The sequence below is a fragment of the Panthera pardus genome, unplaced genomic scaffold (genome assembly GCF_024362965.1).
Source record: "Panthera pardus isolate Hobbes unplaced genomic scaffold, ASM2436296v1 HiC_scaffold_17, whole genome shotgun sequence".
Classification (NCBI taxonomy): domain Eukaryota; kingdom Metazoa; phylum Chordata; class Mammalia; order Carnivora; family Felidae; genus Panthera; species Panthera pardus.
Window position 1 is genome coordinate 52,373,874 of NW_026526732.1, and position 19,921 is coordinate 52,393,794.

At 32.7% G+C, this 19,921-nt stretch overlaps 1 protein-coding gene across 8 annotated transcripts in view; it reads left to right on the forward strand.

Annotated features, from left to right (window-relative positions):
* WASF1 (WASP family member 1) overlaps positions 1–19,921 on the forward strand; it is a 70,240-nt gene that overhangs the window by 40,187 nt on the left and 10,132 nt on the right. For 6 of the 8 annotated variants that reach the window (XM_019443067.2, XM_019443065.2, XM_053904577.1 and 3 more), the window contains 2 exons: positions 11,159–11,319; positions 16,767–16,901. In XM_019443067.2, coding sequence (XP_019298612.1) covers positions 11,187–11,319; positions 16,767–16,901 — 268 coding nt within the window. In that variant the 5' untranslated portion in view covers positions 11,159–11,186. Of the gene's footprint in view, positions 1–1,873; positions 1,896–11,158; positions 11,320–16,766; positions 16,902–19,921 lie in introns of those variants that run through there. The other 2 variants (XM_019443068.2, XM_019443073.2) reach the window with 2 other exon arrangements.

Here is a 19,921-nt window from a genome sequence, read left to right on the forward strand (position 1 = left end):
AAGTATTTTTTGGCTTTGATGCTATTGGAAATCGGGTTGTTTTCTTTCTTTTTCACCTGGTTTGTTGTTTCTATATAGAAATACAACTGATTTTTTTATATTGATTTTATGGTCTGCAACTTTACTGAATTTGTAAGTTATAACAGTGTGTTTGGATAATCTTTAGGGTTTTCCAGTTATAATATGTCATCTTCATATAGATACAGTTTTACTTCTTTACTTTTTTTTTTTTCTTAATTGCTCTGGCCAGGACTTCCTATACTATGTTGAATATAAATCATAAGAGTGGGCACTCTTGTGTTGTTCGTAATCTTAGAGGAAAGCATTTAGCTTTTTACTCTTCAGTATTGATAATAATTGTGGGCTTTATGTAAATAAAGCTAATACTATATGGCCCTTAATATGTTGAGGTATATTTCTTCTGTATCCAATTTTTGAAAGCTTTATCATGAAAGCATGTTGAATTTTGTCACATGCTTTTTCTGCATCTGTTAAGATGGTCATATGTTGTCTATCTTTCATTTTGTGAATGTGGTGTATCGCATTTGTTGATTTGGGTATGTTGAAACCATCCATGCATCTCAGGGTTAAATCCCATTGATCATGGTGTATGATCCTTTGAAAAAATTTTTTTATGTTTTATTTATTTTTGAGAGCAAAAGAGACAGAGTATGAGCAGGGGAGGGGCAGGGAGAAAGGGAGAGACACAGAATTCGAAACAGGCTCCAGGCTCTGAGGTGTCAGCACAGAGCCCGATGCAGGGCCCAAACTCACAGACCGTGAGATCATGACCTGAGCCGAAGTCGGAAGCTTAACTGACTGAGCCACCCAGGTGCCCTGGTATATGATCCTTTTAAAGTGCAGTTGAATTTGGTTTGCTAGTATTCTGAGTTTTGCATCTATATTCATTGGGGATTGGCCTGTAGTTTTCTTGTAGTCTCTTTATTTGGCTTTGATATCAGAGTAATGCTGGCCTCATAAAATGAGTTTGAGAGTGTTCTTTACTCTTCAATATTTTGGAAGAGTTTGAGAAGGACTGACTTTAATTCTTCTCTAAATGTTTGATAGAAATTACCAGTGAAACCATCTGGTCCTGGGCTTTTCTTTGTTGAGAGGTTTTTGATTACTGACTTGATCTCCTTACTCATTATCGGTCTGTTCGTATTTTCTATTTCTTCATAACAATGTCATGGTAGGTTGTATATTTCTAGGAATTTATCCACTTTTTAATAGGTTATCTAATTTGTTGATATATAATTGTTCATAGTAGCTGCTTATGAACCTTTGTATTTCTGATGTTGATTGTGATGTCTCCTCATTCAGTTACGATTTTGTTTATTTGAAAAAAATTTTAATGTTTATTTGATAAATTTTTTAATGTTTATTTTTGAGAGAGAGAGAGTGTGCGCTCAGGTTGGGGAAGGTCAGAGAGAGACAGAGACACAGAATCCGAAGCAGGCTCCAGGCTCTGAGCTGTCAGCACAAAGCCCGATGTGGGGCTTGAACTCAGGAGCCATCAGATCATGACCTGAGCTGAAGTAGGACGCTTAACCGACTGAGCTACCAAGGCACGCCATGATTTTGTTTATTTGAGTCGTCTCCTTTTTTTTCTTAGTTAGTCCAGCTACAGATTTGTCAATTTTCTTTATCTTTTCAAAAACCAACTCTTAATTTCATGGACTTTTTTTTCTATTGTCTCCTAGTCTCTATTTCATTTATTTCTGCTCTGAACTTTATTACTTCCTTCCTGCTAACTTTGGGCTTAGTTTATTCTTTCTTTAATTCCTTGAAGTGTATATTAAGGTTGTTTATGTGGAATCTTTCTTTTTTCTTAATGTAGGCATTAATCACTATAAGACTCCAAGAAGTGCTTTTGCTGTGTCTCGTAAGTTTTGGTATGTTGTGTTTGTATTTTTGTTTGTCTCCAGATATTTTCTGATTTCCCTTTTAATTTCGTCTTTGACCCATTGGTTGTCCAGGAGCGCCAAGGACTTTTCTAAAAACTCTGCATTTAACAACCATTTTAACCTACATGAAATACCCTTGAGTTAGGTGGTGTTATTTTCCTTATTTTAAGGTGAGGAAATTGAAATATAAGAGGTCGCATAGATAGTAAATAATGGAGCTGAGAAAGCATTAAACTATCTTCATGTATGGTAAAAATGAAAATGAAATAATGTTACTGGAAGCAATTAGGAAATAAATATTTCAAGGATCTTGAATTTTTAATACTCCAAGAAAATAACCAGGAACTGCTATAAAGATTTATATAATGTAAGGTTATCCAGTATTATTATTATAAAAATTTGGAAGTAGCCAAAATGTCCAGCATTAAGGGAGTGTCAAATAAATTATGGTGTATCTTGTAGAGTATATAACGTGGGCACCTGAAAGCCCATGTGATCGTGAGGATGTGGAAATATAAATTTGTCCAGAATTTTGGAAGATTATCAATATTTTCAAAAATTTTAAGGCAAATACCAACAGTTTGATACCAACAGGTCTTCTGCTAGGAACTGAATAGATATTGTTGTACAGATGGGTATGGTAAGATTGAAAGGAGTCCAAGAAGATTCTAATAGGCTGTACTTTGATGGAGCTGTTAGCTAATATAAGAAATATAGAGCTAGGTTTTTGCTAGGGAAAAATAATGACTTTAGTTCAGGGCTTATTGACTTACTGGTTTTATTCATGGGGACATCCAAAAATAAAGAGTCAGTATTTGGAAATATGTATGTAGAGATAAGAGAAGAAAGAACTTGAAAGAAAGATGAGGGGGTAAAAATTTCCATATTTTGGCATAAATCAGGTGCAGAAGGAGACTGTTGGTGGGCTTGTTATCATCTGTGATAACTGATATACTTTTCTACTTTTTAAAAATGTGTGTTCATCTGTTTTGGTTTGTGAAAGAATCATTTTTGATTCTCCTCTTAAGTGAAATTTTGCTCAGTTCCTGAATAGTGAATTGTTAGAATGGTTTTTTAAAGTTCACATTGTAAAAATACATCTTAATATGAAAGAAGCAACAGCGTTTGGTAAAACACACATATACACAAATAGGTTCTGTTCCTAACCCTGTCTTTTGAACAACTCATTCCACCTCCTTGAGTGATATCTTTGGCTTGGCCTAGAATGGTTCCCAGCCTGGACATAATTTTGGATGTTTGTATGTTTTCTGTGTGATTTTTAAATTTTTTTAAATTCTTCATTTTATTTAAATTTTTTAAAATTTGAGTCTAGTTGACACAGGTGTACAATATAGTGATTCAGTATCTCTTTATGTAATGCTGTGCTTACCACAAGTGTAGTTACCATCTGTTAATATACAATGCTATTACAGTATCATTGACTATATTCCCTATGCTGTACCTTTTGTTCTCATGACATTTTCATTCCATAACTGGAAGCCTGTATCTCCCACTCCCCTTCACCCATTCTGCCCATCCCTCCACTTCTCTCCTCTCTGGAAACCATCAGTTTGCTCTCTGTATTTATAGGTCTGATTCTGCTTTTTGTTTGTTTATTTAATTGTTTTGTTTCAAAAATCCTTTATTTCAAAAGGACTTAATGAAAGCATATTCTGAATCATTTAGATGTCTACTTTATAATGAGTCCTGGGAAGTAGTTTTGGTTATCTCTGTTTAGGATTGTGTTTAGCATAACTGTGGTGCCACATAGTAAAACTTTAATTGTTTCAGTATATCCTGGATACTACAGGAACACAGTTGCACCTAAATGTTGTATTTGAACATAGGAAAGCCTAAATAGTGTCAATTAGGTAACATATGCATAAAATTTCACAGTAGTTCAAGTAAAGAAAAGGCTGTTACATGGTAGGATAGGCATGAACAAAGTAAAGCAGATTTTTGGAGCAGTCAGTACAAAATTCATATAGCAAGCAATGTGATTTTTATCATATTCAATACTATTATTTTGAATTTTATTGGTTTTGTATTTTTGTATTTAATTTTAAATCTGTTTTGGCTTTCTAGTTATGTAAGGGGTTATAAGCATAAGGATTTACATTTGATTTTATATCTGTATACTGCTAAGTAACATATTCAAAATAAGTTACTGTCAGGGATCTGAAATACTTTTTTCTCCTCCAAAAAAGTGCTATATTACTAAATTTTTGGTGTGTAAACCTTAAATTTTCTCTTATACTGTATGCCACTTCACTGTTAGCCTTAAGATACTTAAGGAGGTCTTTTAAACTCTCATTTGAGTTGTAAATTTCAACGAAAGAGACATGAAATTTGTCTCATAATGAATGTACAGTTCCACAAAATAGTGTGGTTATTGCCATTGCCAGTGGTCACCATGCATTTTGGGTTTTTGTACACATGAAAAGAAAGGTACAGTTAAACATTGGAGAAATGGTTTTTAGTAATGTTGATACACATTTTTGCCATGCTGTTCCCTCCAGGAAGAAGATGACTAGACATTTCATTTGGCTGGGGACATTAGAAGGTGAAATGCTAGGAATATTGTGTTCACTCTGGCGCTGTAGTCTAGAAGTCAAGTGAACTCAGGTTACAGGGAGGTTATAGAGACTAGGAACAATATGCGGGGAACAAAGGAGTTAGGAGGAACAAAATTGCTCCTCTGGGGCTAAAATAGATAAAGTAGGCATGTATCATATAGGAGAATAATGAAATATAAGGAAAAAATAAAAATGAAGGGAAAGAAGAAAGCCACTAAATGCTCTTTCATCTCCTTGATGACCAATTTTGGCTAATGCTCTGCTCCAAATATCAGTAAGTTATTCTCTCTATGATCCCAGATACCTGGTTGTAAATATTAGTAGTGTTGGTCATAAATCCATTCCTAATCCCATAGATTTTATGGATAGGAATAATATATTGATGTAATAGGTCTGCTTCAGAAATCACTTTTAGTTTTTGGCTGACCACAGAAAGTTTCTTATGCCACAAATTTGGACCTCACTCCTATGTCTAATCCATCATCAGTCTTATTGATTCTGCCTTCAGGATATATATTGAACGGACGTGCTTCTAGATTACCATCACTTAGTCCAAGGGCACCTGGGTGGCTCAGTCGGTTAAGCATCCGACTTTGGCTCAAGTCATGATCTCGTGGTTTGTGGGTTTGAGCCCTGTGTCAGGCTATGTGCTGACAGCTCAGAGCCTGGAGCCTGCTTCAGATTCTGTGTCTCCTCCTCTCTCTGCCCCTCCCATGCTCATGCTCTGTCTCGCTCTGTCTCTCAATAATAAATAAATGTTTTAAAAAATTAGATTACCATCACCTAGTCCAAATGACTACCATCTCTGTCACCTGGACTATTTCAGTCATCTTCTAACTTAATCTTCTAATTGGCCCACCTGCATTTATTCTGCCATTGCTCCCCTCCCCACCAAGTATCCATAAAGCAGTTAGAATGAACGGCAATTTCTGATCTTGGTACTCTTTTCCTTAAAATCCTTGAATGCTCTTCCATTAGAATAATCTGGACAATCTTCACCATAACCGTCAAGGTCCTACTTGATCGGATCCCCTGCTGACTCTTAGTCTCTGTTCACTACACTCCTGTCTACTGGACTGCTACCATATTGTGCAGGTGCATCAAGCCCCTTCCTAGTTGAGAGCCTGTACGTATGATGCACCTTCTAATTTAGAATGAAAATGCACACACACACACACACACACACACACACACACACACAAAACACACATGCTTCAATTCTTCCAGCCTAGCTAGCTGACTCCTAATAATCCCATTGGTCTCAATTTAAATATCATTTCCTTAAGGAAATAGATCTATTTATAGTGCCCAGTACTTTTACTTCATTGCAGTTATCATAAGTATAATTAGATACTTGATTCTAGCTAATCCACGGGAGACTGGTTTTGCTCATGCCTTTTTCTTTAGCACTTAGCACAATGCTTGAGTCATTGGTATTTAGTAAATGAACGGCTAGATGAATGGATGATGGCAGTGTATCAATAGTGTAATTTCTCATATAAAGTACAACATATTTGATAGGTAATTATTGTTTTTAGAAGTATTAACTTTTTAATAGTATAAAGAACACTTGATCTTTTTTTTTTCATATAGTTTAATCAGCATTTGTGGTTTACATACCTCAAATTTCAAATTAACATCTCTTAAACCACTAAAAATAACCTTGGAGCAATATTATATTTGTATAATGATTTGTTGAGTAAGTGTCTGTGGTGGTTGTATTAATTTAAATATATTTTTTTCATTGAAAATGACATGGAATCACATAATTACTACTATCTAGTGAATCTTATTACTTAGTTAACTATCCTGAATCTCATTTCTGCTCTATAGGTGTGTAATACTATTTATTATTTCATTAGCTTCCAGTTTTCTTCTTGGGCCTAACAGTAATGTCCAGATTGAATTGCAGAGTATGTAGCTCATTTCTTCATTTCTTTTCAACCTTAGCCTATCAAAATTTAATACTTTGTTATTGTAACTTAAGATGAAATATATAATTATCTACCAATTTATTTATTTTTGGTAAAGATAGCACTGTTTTTAGGGCAAATTCTTTAACTAGGGCCAGAACATTTCAAAGCAATCAAATAACTAGAGATCTTCAGCATGAATAATCCTGTGAATGCCCAATTTGGCTTTGTCATGTCTTTGTATATAGAATTTTTGAAATTTATGGTTAGTAATCTTCAAGTTTACCTCATAACCAAAGGGAGATATGTTATCTTTATATGATCCTATTGTTTCACGGGTAAGTTCAGTTACTTTCTATTTCAGTGTATTTATAATACTAAAACAGTTTGGGATATATACATTGTAGATTGGGAGAAAAGGTAAGTTATAAAAACTCTGTTTTTGATATACTTTTAAACATCCTTTTTTATATATTTTAAATCACTTTATTTAAAGACCCATGGTTTTACATACTTGGAACAACTATTTTTAATTAGATTTGATAAATTTGTTAATGTGAAACTATTTTATGCATTCGTATTTCAAAACTGTTTTATATTTTAATCCCTTGTGTCTGTAAGAATTATAAAGTATTTTGTCATTTGCAAAGAACTTTATTGGAAAAACTATTTCCATGAAAAACATATCTCTATTTAAACACACTTGTGCTCAAATTATTTAATTGTTCTGTTACACATAATTAAGTAGTTTCTAATGTTAGGGAGGTAGGACATTTGTTAAAAATCATTTGCTCCCCGGGCATCTGCGTGGTTTAGTGGGTTAAGTGTCTGACTTCGGCTCAGGTAATGATCTTACACTTCGTGGGTTCAAGCCCCGCATCAGGCTCTGTCCTGACAGCTCAGAGTCTGGAGCCTGCTTCAGATTCTGTGTCTGCCTCTCTCTCTGCCCCTCCCCAGCTCGTGCTCTGTCTCTCTCAAAAATAAATAAACATTAAAAAATACTTTTTTAATCATTTGTTCCCTTAAAATTCTGAAATTTGTATTTAAAATACTGAAATTTGTTTTTATTAGAATAGTTGTTTTATTCTAACCTGTTCTCTTAGGTCACATAATATAATCCTTTAGTTTGAAAAGTGTTCTTATAAAAATTGAAAATTGTATTTCTATAATTTAACATAAAATTTTCCTTATTTAATATTAATGCCATTTTATAAATACAGAAATACCCTTAAATGATTATAGGTTAGTTGTTTCATCAGTGTGTGAGTGTAAGGAATTAATCATTTGTCATCAATGGCATAATAGAATACTCGTCATTCTTATGTTCTTTATATAACCCATGAGGCAATTAGTAACTACAGTTATCTTATGGCAGTTTTTTAAAAGCAACTATTTTATGTTTCCTGAAATTTTTAAATAAAGGAATCCTTTAAACATTTTAAATAAAATTTACAGACCATTTTTGAGTTCTGAAAAGGAGAATTTAGATAACGTATTTTTCTGATTTCCAGAACCATAAAATCACTATTATGTCTGATCTTGGGTTATTTTTAACACTTTATGTATTGCTTGCTTGACTGATTGATTGGAGAGAGAGAGTGGGAGTGGGAAAGAGAGGGGCAGAGGAAGAGAGAGAGAGAGAGAGAGAGAGAGAGAGAAAGAGAGAGAATCTTAAGCAAGCTCCATGCTCAGCATGTAGCCCAATATGGCGCTCAAGCCCACAACCCTGGGATGATGACCTGAGTCCAAATCAAGAGTCGAGAGCTCAACCAAATGAGCCACTGAGGCATCCCACTTTATACTTTTAGATAGATATAGATATAGTCTTGATTCGAGTCGACAGAAGACATTCTTGAAATAACTTAGAGAACATATTGATATTATAATAGTTGCCAAAATATAATTTTAATTAGAATTCTGCCAGAATTTTGCTGTTAAATTTTAATATAAGTTTCATTTTCTTTACTCCTCTGAAAGAGGGTTTCTAATATGCTAGTTTAATAAATATGATGTCTTTAGCAGTATTGTAGCTAATTTTATTTTTAATTTTAACATTTACACCAGGATTTAAAATTAAGCCCATAAAAATATTATTTAAATTAAGAAACAAATTTATTGAAATTTTAGCTGGATTATGTTAAGGAATAATTTAAAAATCTCTAAGGGATATAGACTTTAGTTTGCATGCTCTCAGTCTCTTGATGTTTGTTTGCTTCAGTAACTGGAAGTTTAATTTTAAGCTAAGAACCCAAGAAAATGGTGAAGAAACCTAGGAATTATTTTAGTTTTTTACATTGCTGGCAAACAATTACTTTTGTAACCACATGGGTTATATAATAGTTGGAAAATTTTTGTTTGCTATGATAGTATTTTTAGTTGTGACCTAAGAAAACAGATTAACAATTATTAGAATTAGTTATTTCATGTCTTAGCACAATATACTTTAGCTTCTTTATTAAATAAATGTTTTCCACCCTTAAATAGGCAAGTTAGTCAACGGTGGATTAAAAGATGTTAAAGTATATGTAATCGGTTCATTCTGTGTAGTATTTTTTAATTGTTTTTAATATTTATTTTTGAGAGAAAGCAGGAGCAGGGGAGGGGCAGAGAGAGGGGGGACAGAGGACCCAAAGCGGGCTCTACACTGACAGCAGACAGCCCAATATGGGGCTCAGACTTACGAGTGAGATCATGACCTGAGCAGAAGTCAGATGCTTAACCAACTGAGCCACCAGATGTCCCAGTTATTTTTAATGTTTTTAAACAGAAATGTATCATTTGCAATATTTAAAAATGCTGAAATGAATTCAATTTTAATTTTGCTTGCTAATTAAATTATACCTTTTAGCATTTAGGACTTTTTCACCCTTTCCCAGTATGACAAAGGATTCCTACATTAAAGATAGCGTTGGGAACTCTCTAAAACATCAAGTAGGCAGTTTGCTCAGGATTTAAGAGATGAATTGTTAGACTTTATTTTACTTTTTGCCACCAAGATTTTTATAGGTGAGTTACATAAGTGACCATTAGAATCACCAAGAAATAAGAAAAAGAATCTAATATTGGAACTGAAGTAGAAGGATGAGGAAGAGAGTTTTTCTCTCCAAAACGCTTTTGAATTTTACCTAAAAGCACTATTTTAATCACAACAAAAGCCATCCACCCTTTTTTGAGATGAGGATAATATTTTAAAACAACCTTCTTCATAACCATTATTTATCAGTGGTAAGTACATGTAGCCCTCACTTGCATGGTAGTGTGGGACCAAAAGAATGACCATACAAACTAAAACCACACATAGTGATATTAACAATCAATGGGAAAAATTACAGTTGTTCCATGATCTTTAAAAAATTTTGTCAAGACATTAAAACTGTCCTATGTTGGTTATAAACAGAGAGAAATGAAAAAAATAGTAGAACTAATACTAGTTTATTACAATGTAATATACTAAAAACAATTAGAATTGAAGTGTTTTATTCTTTGTAAAAAACTTACCAGGAGTAGCTTGAACAGTGCTTTGCCATCTCCTTGTATAATAAGTTAGAATAGCAGATCTAGCAGAGTGAGCATCTTTTCTGTGCCTTGGCAAATTGTCCATCTGGATCAGCTTCCAGCATTTTACTTTTGCATTTTCAATATCGGGAAATACCTCCAAGAGTTTCTTTAATGTGAAATTTTTTGCTGGCATCACTTCCCCAGGGATATCTTCATTATTGTCACAGCCACTTTCCTCATTTATGTCAATAAGTTTGCCTTCACTAAATTCTTCTGACTGCATATCTAGAGTCTCTCAAACAGTAATAATGGCAACGTTCCCACAATTAGCTATTTCTTCTATTACTCCATTTACATTTGAGTCCAGTTTCACTTTCATCTTTATCATTTTTCATTTCTTTGTTGTACTTTTATCTTTGTTGGCTAATTCACTCTTTTAGTTACCCATTTTGTAAAATTTCATGTGGGTTTAGGAGGCAAGAAGGTAACCCAGCTACATGTTTTTCTGTCTTTAGGCAGGCGAATCGAATGATTAGGCACCAACCAACTTTGGAAAGAAGTGATGAGTCACTGATCATGATATACCTCTCTTATGAACATAGTGCTTTGTAGACTGAAGTGCTAGCAAAGTAGTTTGTATTTATGCAGTTGTAGTTAATATAGTGTGGAAAGTGAAATTGGAACCGTGTTGTTGGAGACTGGTATTATGGAACTAAACTTATGATAGCTGAAATTTGTGCAGATGGGAGGCCTGGGAAGTAAGGGCTGCCTATAATTAGAAGAAGGCTGAACTATTTGAACAATTAAAGATCTGGTCAGTGTTGATGAAATTGAAGATGTAGGACTAGTTGGACTATTTGATCTCTGAGCCATTGAACGCCTGATACATTTTACGTGGAAGTGTAAATTTGATACTATTCTTCCAGCTTCTTTAATCCTCTTAGGCACTTCCTTAGAGAAGATCTTTCACGCTGTTTCTCTAAAACAAAACCCCTAGTTGTAGTAAAAACAGTGATTTTAATAGTAACGGTGATTATGAATTCGTTATGAAGCAACTGACTTTGAAAGTTTTTTTTCAATTTTTATATAATGTTGACATTCTAATAATTAAAAATAATAAATAAGTTTTGATTCATTTAGTCAGTAACTCCATTTTCATTGTTTTCATACTAGCAAATATTTTATTATTAAACGTGAAAGGGGAGGTCTTACTCTGTGTTGGGTGCAATTGAATAATGTTAATTTATTGTTTGATTTCCTACAGGTGAACTGGCACAGAGGTTGATCTCAAGATGCCATTAGTGAAAAGAAACATTGATCCTAGGCACTTGTGCCACACAGCACTGCCTAGAGGCATTAAGAATGAACTAGAATGTGTAACCAATATTTCCTTGGCAAATATAATTAGACAACTAAGTAGCCTAAGTAAGTATTTCTATATCAGTGAAAAATATTTTTTGCAAACCAGAATGTTAAGCTTTAGAGTATTAAGAAGATGTCCTTGTGATTAATTTGGGGAGATATTTGATGAGAAGAGTATAAAATTATCTTGGAAAATGTAGTCATTTTAAATAAAATAATGAATCTTAGAATAATTTATTCTCTGCATGTTTCCTCTGGGAAAGAGAAGTAAGGACAGAATTTTAGGAATGGCATCACATGATGGATAAGAATTACTGAAATTGTTTTTAAAGTATGATTTATCTATGAAAGGTTAGGCCAGGGTTTTACTTTTGCTTGCTTATTATCACTATTACTTTTTTAGTGGCTTCAATTTGTGTTTTAGGACACTAGTATCTCTTTCTTTGTATGTAGTCTAGGGAAGTATTTATATATTCTCAAATATCTAAAAGTAAAAGGTATGGGGTAGTTACTAGTTAGAGGATTAGGTTAGTCAAGTGAGTTGTCTAAAGGACATTAAGATATCAGTCAAGGATCTTACATGCAGCATGATGTGAAAATAGTAAGTGAACCTGGCTTCTGACAGACAAAAAGTGAGCAGATTGGCCAGATAGTAAAGGCCAACAGAAGGGACAGGAAGAGGAGGATGAGACAGGCAATGTGTTTCCGTCACAAGATTGTAGAACAGAGCTACTAAATTAAGGAATTAAACAAATTATTTCCTATTATTCTAAATTTAATGTTATAAAATTTAAAATCTGTCTTGTGAATTGATGGCTTAGCTTTTTATTAAGACATTTATATTTCATTTTTTAATATTTCATTTTAAAGATAAGATGTTCTTGGCCTAGATGTATTCTCTAAGTGGTCCTAGATATATCTTAGCCATACCTACCCATGTAGATTATACTTATAGGGAAGATTGACTCTTCCTTTTAACTTTTGTTCTTTTCTTTTTATAATTGAGAACAAGATAAAGAGAAATTGTTAATCTATTTTGTTTCAAGTGAGAGCATTTGGACATACACATATGTAACTAGAGCAACATAAAAATTACATTTGAATGCTCTTGGTGAGAGCACTAAATTTCTACATTGCCTATGAAATAGTTTTAAAAATAAAAGGATGTTTGTTTGAATTTAAGTATATTCTTTCCCCCTTTTTGTGGTTATTTTTTCAGGTTAGTTACTGACAGCGAATCACTAACATGGTTTACCTGTTTCTTTCTTGGGAAAGTCAATATAGAATATACTTTTGAGACAAGTCAAAAGAAGAGTCCTAGATATTAATAATGGTTAATCTTACTTTTTAAAAGACATTTGCTGACCTTTTTTTTTTGACCTGTCACTAATTGAATCTAACGTAACATGACTTCATATAACATTTGTATTACTATGTGTACATGAGTACATCAGTTAATATTAAAATATATATTAAGAGCGTAGAAATGACATTAACAAATTTAGTTAAAGTATTTCTTAAAAGGAATTTTGGATCTACTACAGGCGTATTGTTTTAGGTACATTCCCAATAAGAACTAATATAATGATTAAGAGTGTTCATTTCTGTACTAACCCGTTTTGTATATAACCTAAAGATGAAGATGTAAGGAATATTCAAGTCTGGTATAGTTCATATAAACATCATCTATCAACAAGCATGTGGTCATATTGTAGCCAAGCTCCAAAAATAGAAATACTTTGTACAAATATAACTAAATTAGGTTTTCGGTGCTTCACGTTTGGAATCAAGAGACCATTGTAGACATTTTCTAAGCAGTTTGTAGAGATTCAAAAACAAGAAAAACCATAAAATACTGTAGCAAGGTATAGCAATAGTTTACTGCCCTGGAATTAACCTCTCTGGCGGCTTTCCCACTTGACATATTTGGGCATGTAGAATTAAATTTAAAAGGCCCCTAGGTACCCAAAATAAACAAGCCCATGCACTAAAGATTATGCACATAAAATAATCAATTGATCCTTCTCTCAGAGCCTGTTTACACTTACTTAGCTAGTTCATACAGGTTTGGTGATCTGGTTCCCAAACATTTATGCTTCAGAGCATTAAAAGAGGAGGTGTTGGGGAGATAAAAATAGAAGCAGGTATTACCTAAGCCAGCCAAAAGAAGTCCTTTACAGCAAAGGAAGAAGTGACATAAGGAGAGAAGCAATATAAAAACCAGAAAGAGGCCCTTTCACGTAGAAGCAGATATTCTTACACATCTCAAGGCTGCTTTCTAGCTTAGAACATTTTGATTTCAGAATCATCACTAAGTTGTCAAGAAAAGGTTAAATTATGTTTAATTTTGTATTTCTACTTAAGACAGGGAAGCTTAGAATAGATTTTATATCAGCATTCATCCAAAATAGTTAAAATAATTAGTTCATTAAATAATCTCTGAATTACCTAGTAAACTTGGCTATCCAAAATGGTTCTAGGTCATTGAGGTGTTCACTTAACCAAAAGCGTTAACAGAACGCAGCAATAAAGGTAAACTGCAGAGCTTGGTCTTGGCTTAGGGGACATCCTCCTGACTTCTTCCCCACAAAATGTTTTTCCTAGTAGAACACAATTTATAAAAGATAATATATAATTACTGAAGACATAGAATTCACTTTCTATAAATTTCTTCTGTTATACTAAAATTCTTTCCCATCTTATTATTGTTTTACTTAATGACCATTGAGACTCTAATTACCTGAGGAATCTTTTACCGTTCTCTTTTCCCAAGGCCATTCTTCTGTTGAATACAGCCAGTTCATGCTACCAAGATGAGTTGATAGAGCCTAAATTTGACAGATAGATAGCAAGTAGGAGGGAGGATAAGTAGATTGGCTTGATAAGACTAATTAGAAACACAGACAATGACAGATAACACTGAATACCTTGCTGTGTGATAAAGCTACAAGGTTCTTGTCTGAAGAGTATACCCCATTTGAATTGAAGAGTTGAGTATGATAAATACTGAAGTTATTCTGAACAGTGTGATCATGTATATAATTAAAATCATGAGTTTTAGATTATAGGAACTGAGAAAAGAGAGATAAGCATAAGGTGAAGTCATTAGAGGAGACTTGCTGAATGAAATGTGAATTGAATTGGGCCTTTAAGGAACAAAAGAATTTGGAAAATGGAGAGGAATGAGGAAGGAAGGCATTTTTAGCTTGCATGAAGAATTAGGCAAATGAATAGAGGCAAAAATAAAAACGTAAGGGGGATTAAAGGGACAGGTGATGTGGGATGCTATGTATGGTGGACACTGATTTTGGAAGACATAGAATTTTAGTTGAGAAGATTTAGTTTTAACATCATAGATGATAAGTGGTAAGGAAACCAAGTAGGTTCTCAAATAGGTAAGTAGTATAATACTTCTAAGCTTAGTTCAAATTCATGTACATGCCCAGTCAGTTTTACATTGCAAATTTTATTCCTTTCACCTCAAAGAAAAGGAGGTAGATGTGGAAAGTAAGAAAGGATGTGAAAAGAGAACAGATGGGATGTTTATTTTATCCACTGATACATTAGCACTTAAACCTGTAGTGGGGAGGAGCATAGACTCTTACTTAAAAATCTGTTGAAAAACTGTGGGCTCTCTCTTTAGAAAAATGCAAATATATTTAAAAAAATCTGTGTATAGTTTCCATTGGTTTAAATTAAGGATCCTTGTATTAAACTAAGCTCTTTTAGGGATGAAATTGTCTCTTCTGTTCCTAGCATTTGTATCCTTAATGTTTGTTGAAAAAAATGAATGACTTTATACCTGCCCTTTCTTACAGTTGGGATGCTTTCCTTATCTGCCAGAGAAACTCTGTCTCTGGAAGCATCTCAGACACCATCCCACATTCAAAACTAGGTGCATCTTACCTAATTTGTGTTCTGTGGCTCTTACCTTGTATATAGTAAGAGCTGCCTATTGTTGACCTCCTACCCTGTACGTGGAACTCTGCCAGCTCCTTTGTTCACTGTGTCTCCTTTCCTTATAAATTCTTTTTGAAGCAGATATTTTTATCCCTATTTTACAGGTGTGAGGAAATTGATACCAAGGTCTCAAAGTGAATGGAACAAAGATTTGGACTTATTTATTAAATTGCTTTTCATATTTGTTTAGATATCTGTTTCTCCCTCTTGTTCAAAACTCATCAATGGCAGAGACCTTCTTCCATCATTTTTATATCTGCAGGGTCTGGTACAAGGTCTGGCACATAAGACATTTTCAGTCTATTTGGTTTAAAGATATATGTGAGTAAATGAATATATACAAAACTATTCATTTTTATCATATTTTTATAGAAACATTAAAGTTCTTGATCTAATATAGAGAGATTGAAGTTCTGATTTTTTTTCTTAAAGACCATAGAATCTTCTAGGCCAGGAATTTTATGTTTTACTTTTTGGTGCCTTCGGTAGGTCATACACCTGCCTGGCACAAGGTGAGCTCTCATTAAATGTTTGTTGATTTAACAGATACTATATTTAAATACTTTGAAAAAAAGGCACAGGGTGAGCTCTCATTAAATGCTTGTTGATTTAACAGATATTATATTGAAATACCTTGGAATAAATGCAATATTATTCAAATATAAACTAGTGAGATTAGTGAATTCTTTTAATAAATATTAATTACCTCTGTCTGTCTCAGGAACTGTCTGAAAAGAGTTTACTGTGGAGCTAGACTTAACCTATACAGTATGCTTGGGTCTAAAATGTCTTAATTTAGCAAGACTGTCAATTTTTTTTTATTCAAAGGTGTACATAGTAATTGACTCATCTTTATATTGTAAGTATGCATTACTTTATATGTTCTAAATACACTGAATATTTTTCATTATAGATTGCCTAAACTTCTCCCTGGCTTACTTACTAGATAGAAATTTCTATTTTTTTCTCCTTTTATAATAGGAGTATTTTCTCTTATTCTTTTCAGTATTAGAAATTTATATGACTAGAGAAAATACAGCGATTTTAGATTTAGGATTATTTTTTAAGAAACTAGATAGAACATGAATATATCTCACAGATTTTCAGAATGTACGTTTTGGGCATATCTGAGACTGGTCTTCTGCTGGGCTTATGAAGACTCTTAGATTCTGTCAGTTGGCCTGAAATTCAATTCTAGTGTAGAGTTTATTTATGAACACTGATTTAAAAGATACATTATTTGTATGTACTTTTTCATCATAGCATTCTCTAACCCTCACCAGATGGGTAGATACGGATTAAGCAGGTAGAGTATTTGCATTTTAGGCATAAGTCACGTAGCAGGATGTGGTAGAACTAGTGTTTAAAACCAGATTTCCCAGGGTTTATGTTGTTTTATCACTTTGTCTCAATTCATTTACTTTTAGGCTAGGGTTGTATAAACTAGTTCCAAATAAATGTCAAATTCATTAGGATAACACTTTTAAATGTAAATTGATATTTATCTCTCATCACATTAAATTTATGGTATATGTTTCATTTTTGCCTAGGTAAGTATGCTGAAGATATATTTGGAGAATTGTTCAATGAGGCACATAGTTTTTCCTTCAGAGTTAACTCATTACAAGAACGTGTGGACCGTTTATCTGTTAGTGTTACACAGCTTGACCCTAAGGAAGAAGAATGTAAGTTTATTCATATTATATTTTCTGTCACATATATATTTTGGGTTTGGTGAGATGAGCAATATATTTAAAAACAGTATTAAACACAAATTTATCACAAGTCTTTTTTACCGATGACCTTTGATGTACCTGTTGTAATTATCTATAAATACCATTAGTGTGACTCTTCTGACTTTTCTATTCTCTTTTTCTTTTTTGCCTCTTTTCTTTGTATATTGAGTAGCTTTTAGTTTTTTTACCTAAAATTTTTAACCAGACCTTTTCTCCATTCTTTTTTCCTTTATAATTTATTTGTATACTTCTGTCCTAGAAATAAGTTATTGGAAAATTACTTGAAATTTTAGGTTTGATTCCTTAAGAATGTAATTCCTTTTAATATTCTTTTGTGTATGCATATTAAATTGATGAACTCTGATCTAATTGTTTGAATGTTACTCCCCACCTTAAATGAACATTTCCCAAAAAACCCAAATTGCCAATATGTTGGATAAAAGTATTCTATATTAAGTATTAAACCAGGGATATCTGAGAAAAAAAACAATACATTACAGGCTGACATAATGGGAAAAACTTTAGTGGTAAAATGACATTTTATACTTTGATAGAATACATTGAATGCTGTTGTGTCTCAAATTCCTCTTTTTGATTTTTTGGGTTCTTTTTCCTTATACAAAAAGAAATGAAACTATTTAGAACATAATTTAGTTATTTTCCCTAGAGAATTATTATTAAATAATATATATAGAATATCTCTTATATCCCTTTCTTCAAAATATTTTTTTGTTGAATAACATTTTTATACTTGTACCTTGTACTTGTATAAGTACCTTGTATACTTGTACCTTGTATACAAGTACCTTGTACTTGTATAAGTACAAGGTACATAACATACCTAAATTTGAATAAAAATAATAGAAGATATCACTGGAAAAAGCAAAAAGTAGAATGTAATGGTAGATATCTTCACCATATATATATATATATATTTTTTTTTTTTTTTTTTTTTTTTTTAAATATAACTTCTTGTCAAGTTAGCTAACATACAGTGTATATGGTATGCTCTTGGCTTTGGGAGTAGATTCCCATGATTCATCACTTACATAAAATACCTAGTGCTCATCCCAGCTTCTTTTTATGTAACCTAATTAAAACCTAAATAAGTAGAGATAAATACTTGTCATATTAAGTTTCTACTCCTTGCAAATATATAAGTTCATAGGTCTAGATATGATTTTCTTATCAAAATAGAACTTTTTTTTTCTTAAACAGCTTTATTGACATGTATTTCATACACCCTACAATGAACCTGTCTGACATTAAAGTGTACAATTCAGTAGTTTTTAGTATATTCACAGTTAACGCAACTATCACCATAATCAATTTTAGAACATTTTCATCACTCAAAAAAGAAACCATATACCCATTTGCAGTTACTCCCTAAATCCTCTTTCCCCCAGCTTCTAGCAGTCACTAATCTACTTTCAAGTAGAAAATCTATTTTCAAGTCCCATGGATTTGCCTATTCTAGACATTTCTTTTGAATGGAATAATACAGTACGTGACCTTTAGTGATTGACTTCTTTCCTTTAGCATAATGTTTTTAATATTGCTTCATGATGTAGAATGTATTTGCATTTCCCTGATGACTAATGATGTTGAGCATTTTCTCAAGGCTTGTAGCCATGTAGAGACAAGTTATCCAGCAGGAAGTAGTAGAGCCAGGATTTAAAACTAGGGTTTAACTGGCTTATCAGACATGTGTGTATCTTCTTTGGAGGTCCTTTCCCCATTTTTAAATTAGAATATTTTTCTTTTTGTTGTTGAGTTATAAGAATTCTGTATACGTTCTTGATTTAAGTCCCTTCTCAGATGCATGATTTGCAAATATTACCTCCCATTCTGTGAGTGGTTTTTGTTAGTGATATCCTTTGAAGCATGTATATGTGTATTAACTACACTTCATGAAATTCTTGAAATAATTGCTAGTGGTGAAAAAATATTTTATGACCATACTTTCAGATGTATCATTTACATTCAAACTTTTCAAAGTTAAACGTTTAAGCTATAAATATATGCCATCTAATAATTCAAGAATACATAGATAGTTCCTACGTGTAACAGAAATAAAGATCAACAGTTTCAAAATACTGTTAAATTTTAACAAATATCTTAGCACTCCATTTGAAATTGAAAACAAAAATATACGTAATAGTTAAATAACTTTAAAGATATGTTTAAGTATTTAAAAAAATCTTAATGTGCCAATAACCATCAGAATTGTTTATAATTTCCTTTAAGCTTATGGCAAACATTGGAGAAGGATTCAGAATCTAAAAGCTGAATTGCTTAATTTGATACTATTTTGGGGATATTGTATAGAAGTGTTCAAAGCTATTTAACCTAGATTTTTAAACTCAGTAAGAGTTCACGTAAAGTAATATTATGAATATAATACTTAAATTACAGAGTGTAATATTAATATTTTTGTTTTCAAATTACTAGTAAATCATTTAAGTAATGGTGAGAACTACCAATATAATTTAGAAAGTGTGTAAAAAAAATGAGTTTTTAAACAAAGACCTATACTATTGTATTTAATTATGTTTACAAATATTGTGTTGACTTACTGTTACATAGTACTATTTAAATATCAGATGTTGTTTTGGTAACTGGAAGGCTTTTGTCTTAGTGACCTGTTAATAAGACAAATGGTAAATGAGAGCAGTTGAAGATAGAAAAGTGCTTATTACATTATATGTTCTCTCCTTGAGTAAGACCATTTTGGGAGACTAAACACTAAGTTCCATCTTGGTTATATACTTATGGTAAATAAGTGGAGTGGGAGAGTGGCAAGAATTGGTCCATTTTGATTGTAGAAAACAGAGGCCACATCTGATGGGAGCCAGAGAACAGCATGTGTTGTTAGCATGAAAGGGTCAGTCTCAAAGGCAGACAGGTCTGGGTTTTCTAATCCGATTCTGCTGCTTATTTTGCCTTTGGCCAGTTATGTAATGTTTCCT